The sequence below is a fragment of the Typha angustifolia genome, chromosome 14 (genome assembly GCF_048772165.1).
Source record: "Typha angustifolia cultivar Huaian chromosome 14, ASM4877216v1, whole genome shotgun sequence".
NCBI lineage: Eukaryota > Viridiplantae > Streptophyta > Magnoliopsida > Poales > Typhaceae > Typha > Typha angustifolia.
Genome location: NC_133252.1, coordinates 8,143,883 through 8,159,755, shown reverse-complemented (window position 1 = coordinate 8,159,755; position 15,873 = coordinate 8,143,883). Strand labels below are relative to the sequence as shown.

The 15,873-nt window shown below is 39.1% G+C and overlaps 2 protein-coding genes across 2 annotated transcripts; both read right to left on the bottom strand.

The window, feature by feature from the left end:
- On the bottom strand, window positions 1–954 carry LOC140775693 (BTB/POZ domain-containing protein At2g46260-like). Its single transcript, XM_073119098.1, has one exon. The coding sequence runs from the start codon at window positions 952–954 to the stop codon at window positions 1–3; it is 954 nt and encodes a 317-aa protein (XP_072975199.1).
- Window positions 955–7,433: 6,479 nt separating this feature from the next.
- LOC140775692 (BTB/POZ domain-containing protein At2g46260-like) lies at window positions 7,434–9,471 on the bottom strand. The gene is made up of 4 exons (XM_073119097.1): window positions 9,321–9,471; window positions 8,483–9,128; window positions 8,336–8,396; window positions 7,434–8,143 (listed from the first exon to the last, which is right to left on the bottom strand). The coding sequence occupies exons 2-4, from the start codon at window positions 8,564–8,566 to the stop codon at window positions 7,434–7,436; spliced, it is 855 nt and encodes a 284-aa protein (XP_072975198.1). The 5' UTR covers window positions 8,567–9,128; window positions 9,321–9,471.
- Between the last annotated feature and the right edge of the window lie 6,402 nt (window positions 9,472–15,873).

Below are 15,873 nucleotides of genomic sequence, written 5' to 3'. Positions count from 1 at the left end.
CTAAAATCTTAGATTGTTGGTTTGACTTCGCAGCCAATTCATCCGTATACGGAACTGTGGTTGCTGAATGGCCTCAATCTTCACTTGCAGGTGGAGCTTCCCGTCATTGAAGTAAGAGGAATCATCTCTCAGGAACTCGCTCAATGGCGTACCAAACAAGTCCTGGTACAAACCCGAATCCTGCGTGCGAAGTCCAAACTCCCAGGAATGTATTCCGACGTACTCGCCGTCGCCCTTCGCCTTGGATGCAGCCGTGCAGAGGAAATAGTCATGCGAAGGAAGACCCACAACTTCGAGAGAAAGGACAAAGCACCTGTCCCTCGCAGCTGCTACTTGTATGAAGAATCTTCCGTCATGGAAGTCGAAGTCCATGGAGCGCACCGGTGAAGACCGCACGAGCCTCAAGCACTCGTCCTTGGTGAATGTAAGCCAAATGGTGCACGATCTACGGGGCTCCAACACTTCGGACACCATCAGAGGTTTCTGCTTATAGGCTCGCTCGACGAAATGCCTCTCAGGTACTTTTTGCTTGTCGTTTATTGCAGTCCTCAAGATCTCCCGTTTGAACTGCATGCTGAAGAACTCGTCATAGTTTGTGTTACAGTGCAGCAGCATATCGTTTGACATGTAATGGAAACGGATGAGCGGACCCAGTTCTGATTCCATGACCTTATGCCGTTGTTGCTTTGTTCGGTAGTTTCTTAGTGCCCATTCGAGTGTGAATTTATATACGTCGTCTTCTGATTGCACCTCGAGGTCGTCGCTTTTGAGGATCTCAGTGACTGCAGCAAGGGGTAGGCTCATGATTTCAGGATGCTGCAGGGATTTGAATCTGTTGATCAGCTCTTCCTTGCAAATTTTGACCCAAAGATGGACTTGAAACTTCTCCGCAACATTTATGGCGTTCGACAAGTTGAGAGGGTCGGTTGTCGATGGACTGGATATTCCGTGCATGAACTCTAGAAGTTTTCTGAAGGCAGGTTCTTCTGGTAGAGAGGAATGAAGATTGCAATTTTTATTATATAGTTGCCAAGGATTTGTTAGTTCAAATCCTCTGATGCATAAAAGGCTACAATTTCAATTTTACAAAACTAAAGCATACAGAAGCTAGTCATGTATCAAGTGCAGAAGTCGACGAAAGTGAATTATACCTGATTCTTTCATATGTAGAGTGAGAACATTCTCCTCTTGTTCATTGGAGCTTGCAAAGCACTTGATCAGAGAGATGAGAGAATTAGAACTTAGTAATTTAGGCAGGCATACAAATAACCGGAATATCAGAAGAATATTCAGATATGTCACCTCGTGGAAGTACTGGCTGCTGGACTTCAAAATTATTGAGCTGATTCTATACCATTTCTCAGTTGTTACGGTTTCGGAATTCATAACTGAGGTATCATTCGGAAACATCACAATATTTCTCACATCAGTTCGTGCACAAGTATCAGTAACAAGGAATGGCACATCAGAGTGAAATCAAAGGAGGAGAAAAGAATGCATTAAGGTGAGTTAACCCGGTGAACAAAATCCTTCTAGATCTGTACTAGTCCAATAGCCCGATTGAATTTTGAATTGTTTCTTAAGAATGGTACTAATTTTGTAACAATGGTTTAGTTCATTTTGATGAAATTGCCAGAGATTAGAAAAATCGACTCGAAGTCACTATTTTCTCGTTCTTGTTGTGTAATGTAGAATCTTATTCAAGGATTGGCTTATACAGCATAACAAATTAACAATAACTGCCGTGAAGAGCAGAAGCTGCAAAAACACAAAGAAAGGCAAGAAAGAAAATGAACAGTGAAAATATAGTGAAGGGAAAAACACATTCTCACCATCTTCGACCAGAAACAGATCGTTGGGAAGTTCCAGATGATCCAAGGAAGCGAGGCCACAACAGTTATCCAACTCTGCGTTCCAAGTAACCGATCTTGGAATCATTTGCATCAGAGACTGATAAAAACTAATACGATTTAGTTCTTCGATGAACAAGATCGTGATCCCTACCTCTTCCTTCCTCCTCTGTAATGTCATTGAACATATTGAGATCCCAACCTGCTTTGCAAGTGATTAACCTTTGAACCATTTGCAAAGAAAATAAAACTTAATTTTGCGATGAAGGAGACTGCAATCCTTACTGTCAACCTCCTTAAAATCGAGCCAGGGTGATTTATCTGGCTCGAGCAAAATCTTGAGATAATAATCACATCTTTCGGCAGAACAGAAAGCGAAAGCAGAGCTTTTCCCTTCTCCCTGCTGCTCCTGCGCCTTATCTAATGGAAAACATTAAGAACAATTCCACCACAAGAATTTCACAATTTTCTATAACTGAAGCCTACTTTAGAACTAATTAGGCAACAACGTGCAAATAAGAACACCGAGTAATCTGTTCTTCCAAGAAAGTTCCAGTCAAGGACTGAAACTCTTTGTGAAGATCTTGTTGTCAAGAAGCGGATTTCTCTTGCTTATATAGGCAGTCATAACAAACTAAACTTGCGACACCAAGAAATCCATGAAAAACTCGAGGAAAAATCTCTCAAATTTGGCTTCTCCAATTCAAGATTCGTGGGTCTCGTTTAATATCTTATGCTGCAAAGTTTACAGTGACTAAAGACTCTAAACAAAGAAAACTGAGGCCGAGACAAGGGAGTATCATTGGAGAGGAAGAAGTAGTTGTTCTTACCGCTGATGCACGCTGCCCCGCGCTCCCTCACTGGTGATGCAGTCTTGGGCTCCGGATTTTGCTCGTGGTTGAGCTCTGGAGGAGGAGGAGGATCCATGGTGTTCAGACACCAAAATTGGCCTTAGTTCAAGAATCACAGGAGAGAGAGAGACAGAGAGAGAGAGAGAGAGAGAGAGAGAGAGAGAGAGAGAGAGAGAGAGAGAGATTGGCGCCAAAGCAGAGGTCCGAATTAGTTTGTCAAGACTTTTCGTTGCTAATCGGGAAATAAAGTGGGACTTACTATACGTGGCATCTCCACGTGGATTATACCTCATAAAAACGGTAGGAATTAGGATCCTGTGCGGCCCTAGTTGCAGGAATTACCGAGCGTTGTATGTATGATTTGGTTATTGTTATTAGGGTTATTACACCTAGACTCCCCTAAAAGATCGTTAATTGGTATTTAGTATCCTCGCTATTACATAAATGGATCTTTCAAATAAAATCGATTTCACATAATATAAACAACTTAATAAGTGATTTGCTTCTCTAGTTATAGTATCTACAATCACATGTATCTTCTAGTATATAAACCAAACTTCCCTTAAATGTATAAATTGAGGATCCAAAAAGTACATTGTGCTAGAATTATCAAATTTATAATATTATTATAGTTTGATTATTATTATTATTATTATTATTATTATTATGCCCGTTACAAAAACAAATTGTTGATCTAGTACTCTACAATGACATGACATTAGATAGTTCAAGTTTCCATTTAATAACCTCTAATTAGTTTAGTCCTATTTTTGACCAAAATATCACTGTTTGAAATTTAATTATCAAAATAGACTATTGCTCAAACTTATTATCAAAAGACATTCGATTAAATTTAGTCTAATGAAAACGCTTATCAATTTAGCATTTTTTTTCTTTTTGCTAAACTACTAAATCTTTGGCATTTTCACTCTAGAAAAAAACACTGACAAGTTCAGTGTTTACTGGTAGGATGCGATTACCCAAGTTTGATTTCTAGTTAACATGTGGTTTGGTGGTGGTTATTGGTGCTTAAAGGCTCTTCAGTTAAGCATTTTCATTAACATAAGATGCGCATTAGTTAAATATTTTCACTAACATAAAACGTTCATCTTTTAAGTATTTTTATTAAAGTTCCAAGCAACCCAACAACATCACTTCTTGCGTGTCAAGGTTTTATAGCGATCTAATAGTAAATAACGCTAAACTTAACAGCGTCTTAAGTAAAATGCTGATGAATTCAGCGCCTTACCTAAGTGAACTACTAAACTCATTAGCATTTTACATGACTTAAAACCATCACCTACCTCCTCTTCTCCCTCCTTCCTCATTTTGTTTCTTCCAATTGATAGAGCCCTAGATTTTGAGTTTGGAAACCTTTGTTAGGTTTATTTGTATTTATGTAATTGGCAAATTATATTTTAAAATATAATTTACATTCATGTAATGTGTCTAGATTTTAAAATTATATTTATACTTTTAAAATCAAAGTATTTAAAATAATTTTAGAATTATTATTGAAGTGCTTATATAGTGTCATTATGGTTGAACAAGTATGAAATTTTATCTGATGGCATATGAGCAAACACTCTACATTCAACTGTTTAATCTGCCGTTTGAATAGGATATTCAAACGCACTCTGTTCAAATGCACCCTACTGCTATTCACACTATGTTCACACATACAGAAAGCTTGTTTTGGCTATTCGAACACACCCTATAGCCATTCACACATACAGAGGTTTATATTTTGTTGTTCACAACGCGTTCACACTTTAAGTCACCATGTTCAAACACAATTGAGTCACATTCGAATGCACCTACGTAATTTATAATTTCTAGAGTTATGTGAGATCTGATTTGACTTAGATTTAGTTTTATCTCCAAGAAATATTTATTTTATCTCTAAGAGAATCTCTAGAGAATCTTTGAAAAAATATTTACTTTATCTGTAAGAGATATTTATTTTATCTCTAAGAGATATTTATCTTATCTCTAAGAGATATTTATCTTATCTAAAAGAATATAAAATGATTTAATCTAACCCTAGGAGTGAAGGACGTAAGTATGATTGGAGAACACTTTTCTTGCTTTAGACGGAACATACTAAATCGTTCTCATCTCAATGCATCTAAATTTGATTTAGAAGAATTACGTCTTGAGGGTCACTAAGACGGAATGATAAACTTCGAGGGTCACTGAGGTTTGGAAACTATCACGGGAAGCAGTGTATTATAGGGTCTTAGCGAGCAAGGTTGGTACAATTTAAGTTGTGGAAATCAATGGGTGATCTATAAGCTTCTTGTTAACTGCTACAAGTTTTAGTTATTAGTGTCGATCCGAGTTTGGATCCATGGTTTTTTATCTGGTTTTAGGTTTTTTCATATAAAAACTTTTGTGTTTGCAATCATTTTTTTTATGCTTTATTTTTCGCATATTATTATTGATAACATGTGATAGATCTCATCTCCTAGGGCGTTTTTTATGTTTTTCAATTGGTATAAGAGCATACATAAGTCTCAATTTTTCCAATTGGTATCAGGCTCTTTTAGCTTACAGAGAGATCCTTTAGGAGATGAATTTTTTGAAAGAAGGTATTGATAAACCTCCTATATTAGATAGATCTAAAAATTTATATTAGAAAGATAATGATATATGCTTTTCTAAAGTCCGATGAGGATAATAATATTGATGTTGAATTGATGAGGCTTTTTATGAATATGATTAAAGACTTTATTAAAAATTCTAAATATGAAAAGAGAAAACATAGAAGCAATCATCAAAGGAGAGTAATTCAATATTATAAATACCAAGTTTATGACATTGCTCATGAATGCCTAATAGCCTTAAAACTTTCAAAATTGCTAGCAAACATACATGTAGTGACTAAAATACCCTACTTTTTTGAAATTTAATAAAACTTTTATCAATTATTCTTTTGTGAGTAACATTAGATAGTTTTGGACCATTTTAAACAATTTATATAAGTGTAAATAGTATTTTCCTAATATAAGTTCAATTTTAATAGTAAATAGTAATTTTAATAGAAATTATTATGAAAGTGTCCGTATTGTACCGTTTAAAGTTACCAGCTCATCAAAAGCTTCAACTTTATTAATGAGAGGTGTGGAGAGAAAGATAGTTAAGTATATGCACGACGTGAAGTATATATTAATATAAAATTTTAGGTCAGAAGAAACGCTACCACTGGAGAAGCTTTCATTTGCCAATTCAAGTATTATATATGAAACTTTGATAGAAACATTCTATCTTTTCCCTCTATTATCATTCATAACGTACCATATTATATGAATATTTACCATTCGATCCTACATTTTACTTTTAAAACCTACTTCTCTATTTATTTTACCTTAACTTAAATTCTTTTTAAGATTATTCAAGGGTATTGAGGTTATTTTATATCTATAGTTATTCTAACTCATCTATAAGATCACTAATTAGTAAGAAAATTAATAGTAAGTTTTTATTAAAATATTTTTTAGCAAAATGTATAGGTTACATGATAAATCATAAGTATATTTTAGTAGGGTGTGAATGATGATAAAGAGAAACTGTTTGTTTTTGATGAGTTGTTCCTATTATATATGTAAGATTTTAATGTAATCGGTAACATGCTTTAAAATATATAAGTGTCTACCTTATTTGTACAACTAGATTTCAAAGCCCATATGGATTATGCTTTTCCTATTTACTCCGTGGAGATACTTGGAGGTAAAAGATCAAAAACACAATATCTAAAATTGTTTTAGTTTGAGAAATAGTGTTGCAGGAATTTTATTCGAAATTCATTCGAATGATATTTAAATCTGTTCAAATAAAATTTTCTAAGAGCTCACTGTATCTAACGTGGGAGAATTCACTGTATCCAACGTGGGAAAAGAGTTCAAAAGAGATTTTTTAGAAAGCTCACTGTATCAGTGGAAAAGACATTCAAAGGAGATTTTTTAGAGAACTCATTATATCCAATGTGGGAAGGATGTTCGAACAAAATTTACTTGGATCACTTCGGTATTCAAACAAGATTTAACCCGTTCAAATGACGCACATAAGATTCACTTTTTTAGTCCGAGTTGTCACCAAATTAGGTCTTTTTGAGAGCCTATCTTTTGGGGCTATAGAAAGGCCTTGAGGAAAATATGATGAGCTTCTAGAGGCTATTAAAAATATTTTGGGAGAGCAAAAAGAAAAGAGCTAGAAAAATTGAATGGTGAGGTCTTCGAACTACATTTTGATGGAGCTCTACTAGGTTTAAGATTGCATTTGCTATTGCATCAATAGTCAAAGAGGCAAGTCTTCAATCTTAAGAATCACTAAGGTTAAGTACCATGCACGATAAGTAGTGTATTGAGGAGAAGTGAAGCAAATCACTTCAGAGATAGTTGTTGGTAACAATGGATGATTTGTGAGTATTTTATAACTGTTGATTATTGTAGTGCTTGGTTTGATTGCGGAAAAGGATTTGTAAATTTTTAACCTTGTTTGATAAGAGCTTTTCCACATTAAAGTTATTGTGTTTGTATGTGCTCTTGCATTTTTCATTTTAGCTTTTGTTTATCATTCTAATTGAGAAAACATCTTCTAGTAAGTAATTAAATATTTTTACTTATATACCATATTAACATTTTTCAAATATCCAATATGATGCAAAACTTACTTCCCTTTATTTTTTATTACTATAATACTCACCTTAAAGCCAATTTTTATTGACTTCTCTTTATGGATTTAAATAAGTGATTATATGTCTTTCCTCTTTGAGCTTGTTTAATACTTGTATGAAGAATTCTCCATCATGGAATTCGAAGTCCATAGAGCGAATAGGCGATGACTGAATGAGCTTCAAACACTCATCCCTTGTGAATGTGAGGAAAATGGTGCAGAATCTGCTTGGCTGAAACTCTTCAGACACCATCAGAGGCTTGTGTTTGTATGCCCGCTCGACGAAATGACTATCAGGTGATACTTGCTTAGCTACCACTGCAGTCATCGCAGCTTTCAAGATGAACTCCCTGCTGAAGTACTCATAATAGTTTGTGACAGCCTGCACCAGCTTCTTGTACGACATGTAATGGAAGCGAATGAGCGGCCCGAGTTCTGCTTCCAAGACCTCACGTCGTCGTTGCTTTGACGGATAGTTTCTTAATGCCCATTCGAGTGTGAAATCATATACATCGTCTTCTGACTGCACATCAAGGTCATCACTTCGCAGGATCTCAATGACTGCAGCAAGGGATAGTAGGCTCATGAGTTCAGGATGCTGCAGGGGTTTGAATCTGTTAATTAGCCCTTCCTTGCATTTTTTGACCCAAAATTGTTGTTCAAACTGCTTCGCAACCATCATTGCACTTGACAACTTGAAAGGGTTGGTTGCCAATGTACTGGATGTTGCATGCATGAACTCCAGAAGCTTTCTGAAGGCAGGCTCTTCTGATAGGGAGGAACAAAGATTTCAATTTAGATCACATTGTTACAAATGATATTTCAGTTCATTATCTTTTAATACATAGATCACTTAAAGTGCAACGTTACAAAGGAAAATAAGTTGAGTTGAGGCTGTGTCCTGTATTAACAACATGCAGAAGCTTGTCGTATATCAAGTGCAAAGAAAAAGACATATACCTGATTCTTTCAGATGTAGGGTGAGCACCTTCTCCTCTTGTTCGTAAGAGCTTTCAAAACACTTGAGTGAGATGAGAGAGAGAGAGAGAGAGCTTAGTAATTTAGGCTAGTAATAACCAGTATATTGGTAGATTATTCAGCTGTTACCTTACGGAAGTACTGACTGGTCGCCATCAAAATTATTGAGTTGATTCTATACCATTTCTGAGCTATTACAGTTGTAGAATTCATATCTGAAGCAACTAATATTTCAAATAGCAGTTTGCGGCAAGAGTATCAGTAACAAGGAATGCCACATCAGAGTGGAACCAAAGAAAAACATCAGGTCTTGTAGTCTAATCTAGAATATATTCCAATGACTGGCTTGTATCAGAAGGTACTAATAGAGAACAACTGAGAAACAGCAAAACACACAGAGAGGCAAGGGAGAGAAAAAGGAAATTGAAAATATATTAAAGGGAAAATAAACTCTCACCATCCTTGTCCAGTTCCGACTCATGGTGAAATGTTAGATTCTTGTCAGTGTTTAGATTTTTCAAGTCAAAGAATTCATTGTCATCGGCTAAATTTGCATTCCAAGTAATATCTGTATCAAAGAATGATAAAAACTAATACAATTTACTTCTGTCATAAAGGCAATCGCAACCCTTACCTTCCGTATCTGTGAGCGAAGGTGGTTTATCTGGCTCAAGCAAGACATTGAGATAATAGCCACAATATTCAGCAGAACAGAAAGCCAAAGCAGATCTTTTTCCTCCTTCCTGCAGCTGCTAAATCTTATCTGATTGAAATCCTGAAGAATAATGTAACTACAATAATTTCAACAAATTTGATAATTAAATCCGTTTTTTCAAGTAAAAAGGCGAGGATATATGAATAAGAACATCAAATAATCTGTGCTCCCAAGTTGATCAAGTTAGTAATCGACCAAAGTCAGTAATCAGACCACTTAGAAAATTGGGAAAAAATTTAGTTGTGATTTTACCCTGAGAATTTTATTAAGCTCCTGTCGTAAATGCTTATGACATTTCTGCACTACTGGAGCAATCTCTCAGGTACCAGTTTCACCATTTCGCTCCTCTACTGAATACGATATTGAACAACTGACCAAGGTCGAAGAAGCCCCAATGATTGAAAAGAAGTGGCTCTATGTGAAGGACTTTTGTCAAGAAGTGGCTCCCTGTTGCCGAAAACATTCATACCAAACTTCTTGCAACACCAAGATATCCATGAAAACCCAAAACATTTGAGGAAAAAAAATCTTTCAAAATTCGCTTCTCAAATTCAAGTACTGAATTCTTGATTCCTTAATTAGCTTTAAACAAGAAAACTGGGGCCGAGACGAGTAAAGGTTCAACCAGAAAAGAATAATAAATGAATGCGAAGAGAAGAGGTAAGAAATAAGGCAGTCAAGATCTTTGAGAGGAAGAAGTAATCGTTCTTACCGCCGGCGCACACTGGTGATGCCGTCTTCCTTTCTGCACTTTGCTCATTACTGAGGTCTGGAGGAGGATCCATATGGTTCAGACACCAAAACTGGCCTTCTCAGCTCAAGAATTCAAGAATATAGGGGAGAGAGAGAGAGAGAGAGAGAGAGAGAGAGAGAGAGAGAGAGAGAGAGAGAGAGAGAGAGAGACGAATGGAATAAGGGATGGCGCCAAATCCAGAGGTTAATCGTACTCTGGCAACTTTACGTAAGGCAGAGTTTGGTTTAAAGACACATCCGAATTGGTTAAAACTTCTCCTTTGGTATTAAACTGCAGCGGGATGCAAGCTATAATTTCATGTATACTTTTTTTTATCATTCACTCAAAAGGCTAGAAATAGGTTGGATGATAAGCTCTGGACCAATTTGATGGGTTCTTGTACCAAAAGATCGGCTATGGAACAATTTCTTAAGATCTGAATTTATTATAGGAATCAGTCCGCGCAACCATGGCTTCATCTATTCATCTAAAAGAGTCATTCAACAAAGAAGTGAGAGAAGTAGCAATCTTGCCCTATCCGATGATAAATCGACGATAATAATCAGTCAGCCCCAAAAATCTTCTCAATCCGGTGGTGGTAGTAGGAATAAGCCAAGCGGTCATACATACGGCCTTTTGAGGATCCACCGCCTACACCATCGCTGAAATGATGTGGCCTAAATATTCCACTTTTGGTACTCCCCATAGGCACTTGGGCTTCTTGATCTTTAATTGGTTTTGCTTCAACAAATTCAGTACGTTCTCCAAATGCCGCCAATGCTCCAATTCAATCCTGCTATACACCAAAATATTGTCAAAAAATACCAAGGCATACTTTCGCAATAGAGGCCGAAATATATTATTCATGAGGCCTTGAAAGATAGCTGGAGCATTAGTGAGACCAAAAGGCATCACCTGGAACTCGTAATGCCCGTCCAGAGTCCAAAATGTAATTTTGTACACATCCGCCGGGTGAACTCTAATTTGAAGATACCCGACCCTCAAGTCAAGCTTACTAAATATAGTCGCCCCTACAAGCTCGTCCAGCAACTTCTTGATAACCGGAATGGGATACTGCAGTAATAGCGTTTAGTGCCCGATAGTCAATACAAAACGTCATGTCTCGTCCTTTTTTCACACCAATTGTATGGGGGATGAGTATGAGTTATGACTTGGTTAAATGAGGCATTGCTCCAATATCTCAGCTATCATCTTTGAGATAACTTCTTTTTGCACATGTGGATACCGATATGGCCTCATGTTCGCCGGTGTAGCCCCGGGTACAATCTCTATATGATGGTCCGTCGCTATCCTCGGTGGTAACTCCTGTGGCTCCTCAAACAGTCCAGAAAAGTTATCTAATAAATTAGATAATTCAATAGTAGTACCTGAACTCGTTTGAGGCTCATCTCCTACTAGTCCTAACTGAAGAAGATAGGCCAAATAATACGCACAAGGCAACCCCACCATAAGCTGCATCGTAGAAATCAGTGAAGATCGAATACCATCAAGATGCACATCTTTGTTTCCTTATTTATATTTCATCCACATGCTCAAGAAATCAAATGTGACGGGTCTCAAACTCTATAACCACTGAGGACCAAGGACAATGTTCACTCCTGGCAGTGCCAACGGATATTAGTCCACAATGATGTCGTGTCCTACCACCCGTATATCGACCTGGCAATACAAACTCTCTGTCTTAAACTTTGTGCCGTCTCCAATAGCAACGTCAAATCCTATAGTCGGTTCGGCATCCAAACCCAATCTCTTTACTAACCTCTCGTCTAGAAAGTTGTGTGTACTCTCCAAATTGATGAGGATGTGCACATCTTGGTTGCCCCAATTGATTTCCACTACCATCTTTAGAGCCCTATGCTTTTATTCCATCCTCACCGCCTTCTCAAAGGCCTCCTCAAGAGTAGTAGGATATAGAGCACGAACATCCGCTTGTATCTCCTCTCGCAGCCCTAAAATAAATGTACTCATCAATGTTCGTTCGGGCCACGGTGGTTCACAACGACTACTAACTCTTTTAAACTCAGCTTGGTACTCCAATACGATTATCCTCTAGACCATCTTGCCTAATGTGGCAGTAAAATCATCATATGCCACTGTACCAAATTTGCGTGTAATCCTCCAACAAAAATCAGCCCATCCGGTAAATCCACCACCATGAAGAACCGATCTATACTAATGCAGTGCCGTTCCTTGGAGGTGAAAGCTTACCATCTGGACTTTTGCATCTTCTGCTGTACCTTGACAATCAAATTATTGTTCAACTTGAAACACCTAATCCATTGGATCACCGTCTTAGAATTTTTGAAAGTCCAAGCGTGTGGTTCTCCCCCGAATAGCGTTGTCGGGTTCGTGAAAGATCCTTGGTTCAGGTCTAAACCTTTATGCATGTTGATCACTTTCTCTGAATCCTTGAGCACGTCCATCACCATCTCTATAGGGATCAACCTCATCCTCATAGTGTCAATCCCCCTCATCGACGAAGTGCGTCGGTGCCGCACGCCACTTTGGTTCCACTATTATTGACCTTGGGTTTTGTAACAGAAGTGGGGAATGATGTGAAAGCATAGGTAGGAGGGGATCATTGACACTCATATGATGCACTTGGATCTGTGGGGTATCGGTTCGATGAGGTCCCACCACTGGTCCTTCTTGAAACTCCGTTTGTCATTGAGGAGATGACGAACCCAATCAATTCATGACATATTTCTTAAATTCATTATGATCAGTTTGCATGTTATCAACTCTATGCAACAATGTTTGAAATATGCTCCTAAGTTCATCCATATTCAAACCCATGCACGTTGGTTGACTCGGTCCTGCCATTGTCGCTCCAAAGGAATCGGCCTCACGGTTAGGATCATCGTACATTGAGTCCTCCCTTATCGGTGTGCTCTCCATAGGTCTCCTTGTTGATGTCAACTTTCTTGTTTGAACCTTTAATAGAGGTCTGAGGTTCGCCTAGCTCCGATACCGAATTGATGGGCTCTGATACCAATTGATAAGCTTTGGACCAATTTAATGGGTCTTGTACCAAAAGATCGACTATGGAAAAATTCTTTAAGATCTGAATTTATTGTAGGAATAAGTTTGCACAACTATAGGTAAATATTTTTAAGATAGTCTTTGGTAGTCAGAAAATTAGAAAACTAATTGGGTTGGATTCATAACTTCCTGATGTACAACTTTCGTATTTACGCCATTCATAGATTCAAACTGTAGTAGGGATGAAAATACAGAATAATGTGGGTGATGGTAGTTGTGACAGGTGGAGTGGATGTTAGGGTTATGGATGGGTATGGAGATGAGAGTTGATTTTGGATGTGATTAAGGAAAGTAAGCAAAGGGAACGAAGTGGTCGAGATCCTAAAAAAGAGGGGTGGCTCGACAGTCGAGGGAGATTAGAAGTTAGAAGAAACCTTGCCAACTATAGAAGTGGAAGGATGGTGAAGAGGGAGGAGGGAGGAGGGAGAAATCTAGAGAGAAGATAGGAGGCAAGAAATCAATAATTGATACGATTCGGACTTCATCGATGTCGTCTCAAGCATGGATTCACTTTAGGAGTGTCTCTGTTTCTTATTTTAGTGTTTAATTTCCATGAAAATAAGTTTTCTGTAAGTCGCGTTCGACCGCAAGTGGAGTGAGTTCGAACACGGTTGTGAACGTGGCTGTGAACGTGGGTGAAGAGTGTGCTTTGTGCGTTCGAACACCCTGTTAGAACGCATTGTGAACACCTGCATCGCGTTCGCAATTCCATAGAAGAGTGAACTCAGTGCGTTCGAACGCGGTCGGCGAAATTGTATTCTTTAGGGTTAATTTTGAGTTGTTGGTTAGCCTCTAAAAGGATGTGGATGGCAACTAGAGGTCATTATTGATTATTGAGAATTGAGTTTTGCCTTGCCTCCTTCGTCTTCTTCGCTCCCGTTCTCTCAATCCCTAGCGACGCCACTTCTATCCTCCCTCGATCGACCAATCACCCTAGTCCCTTAGAAGTGGCCCTCTCCTCCCCCTTCTTCCAATCTATCCAACACTTGCCCTAACCCTTCCATCGACCATAACCCTTCCTCCACCACTTTTCACCGGTGCCACCCCATTAACGTCAGTCCTCCACCAACCACCATCACCTAGGGTCACGTGCCTTCATCCACGGATCCAAAATAGATCACCCTGACCTTCGTCCACTAATCGGATGATATCTCAAGATCCCCCAATCCAATTTGCCTAAAACTAGATTTTTTGGAAAGCTCTTTCCTGGGGTTACAACATATCAAAATTTCACATAGAGTCGACGGCGGCATATTTTGAGATCTTATTTTAAAATTCCATACCAGATCTAGTCCAAATAAGAGAATTGGAAGAGATCGAACCTTAGCCTAAGGGGGGATCGTATCAAGCTTGGTATCAGAGCCACTATTCCTTGGACAAGCCTTTCTATGACGACCACCAAAGCCATGGCTGCACGGCAAGATGATGAAGAAGAGATTCTCCCAATAGAGGAGGGGGAAACAGTTGCAGGGACTTCCAACCGCGGAACCACCCGATCTAATCGGAATAAGGAAGAACCAACTGTTCAAACCGTGTTGGGGCCTCTTTCCGAACAAATGGTCATTAACAACCAGATGATGATGGAGATGATGCGGAAATTATAGGCGACAAGGGAAGCAATGGCGAATGGGAACGCACCATCGACCCCACGACGTGAGTCTAATTCCATGAATTCGCCACCGCCGGTTCAGAATTTGCAACCACAAGAGCTGTTGCTACCACCACCCTATGGGCAAAGGCAAGCAAGGATGGTCACACCAGGTCCAGTTGCAGGTGAACCCATCCAACGAGCGAACCACTATGGAGACCACCTTGGAGATCAAGATCCGTGGGCGGGTTAATACGATCCGGAACCACGGCGAGTTAATCAAAACTGAAGGAGGGATCATCAACCCTTCATGGTGCATCCTGCCCCGGTTAGATAAGGACTTGGACATGATCCGAAACGAGACAACGGCATCCGTGGACAAGTCATGCGTCTCAAATTCCCTAAGTTTAAAGGTGGCGATCTAATCGATTGGTTGTATAGGGCGGAGCAATTCTTTGCATACCAAGGTACGGCGGAAGAAAACGAGGTGACGCTTGCGAGCTTCCACCTTGAGGATGCGGCGCTTCATTGGTTTTGAGCAACCAATGCCATTGAGGCTATCGAAACTTAGGCTGACTTTTGTGCTGATATTACACGACGATTTGGAGCGTCGGGGTATGAAGACTTTGATGCTCTCCTCTCAAAGACGGTGCAAAAGACCACAGTTGGGGCATACCAAGAAGAATTTGAAAGAATAAGTTGCCGATGTCATCCACCATGGATAGATTAGCAACTTCGCAGTACATTCATCTCCGAGCTGCGGGGAGACATACAAGCGGATGTGAGGGCTCTAAGGCTTAGAACCCTAAAAGAGGCCTTCGAAGATGTGGTGCTTATGGAAGATAAACATAGGGCCATGAAGTTACATCTGAAACAGAGTTGGACGAGCCAAGGGAGCCACAATCAAGCTTAACCAACCATAGTGGCGGGAAATATACTAGAGTACTGATACACTTAGTTATGATCTTTTCTTATTGCATTAGGTGTTTATTTTCATTAAAATAAAATTCCTATAGGTCGCGTTCGGACGCAGGTGGAGTCGTGTTCGAATGCTTGTGAACCCTTGTGAACACCTTGTGAACGCTTGTGAACGCCTTGTGAATGTCCGCGTTTGTGAATGCCTTGTGAACGTGTTTGTGAACGCCCGCATTCGAACGGCTTGTGAATGCCTATGTTGCGTTCGCAAATCCAGAGAAGGGGCTTTTTGAGTGCGTTCGAATGCGATCAGGCGCGTTCGAACGCGATCGACGAGAATCCTCTAGAATTAGGGTTTCATATTATTTTAGGACTTGTTGGCTAACCTCTGTAAATATGTGGATGGCAACCAACTTCATATTGTTGTTGGATTCTTGATTTCTTGCCTCCTATTTTCTCTCTAGACTCCTTCCTTCTCCCTCTTCACCATCCTTCCACCTCTACCG

What these genes read in the sequence shown, in the direction of transcription:
- LOC140775693 (XM_073119098.1), bottom strand. Translation starts at nt 954, where the DNA reads ATGCACGGAATATCCAGTCCATCGACAACCGACCCTCTCAACTTGTCG.
- LOC140775692 (XM_073119097.1), bottom strand. Translation starts at nt 8,566, where the DNA reads ATGAATTCTACAACTGTAATAGCTCAGAAATGGTATAGAATCAACTCA. An exon ending in CCAGTCAGTACTTCCGTAAG is followed by an intron (nt 8,397 to 8,482) that starts GTAACAGCTGAA and finishes ATCTCACTCAAG; the next exon opens with TGTTTTGAAAGCTCTTACGA. An exon ending in CCTACATCTGAAAGAATCAG is followed by an intron (nt 8,144 to 8,335) that starts GTATATGTCTTT and finishes CCTCCCTATCAG; the next exon opens with AAGAGCCTGCCTTCAGAAAG.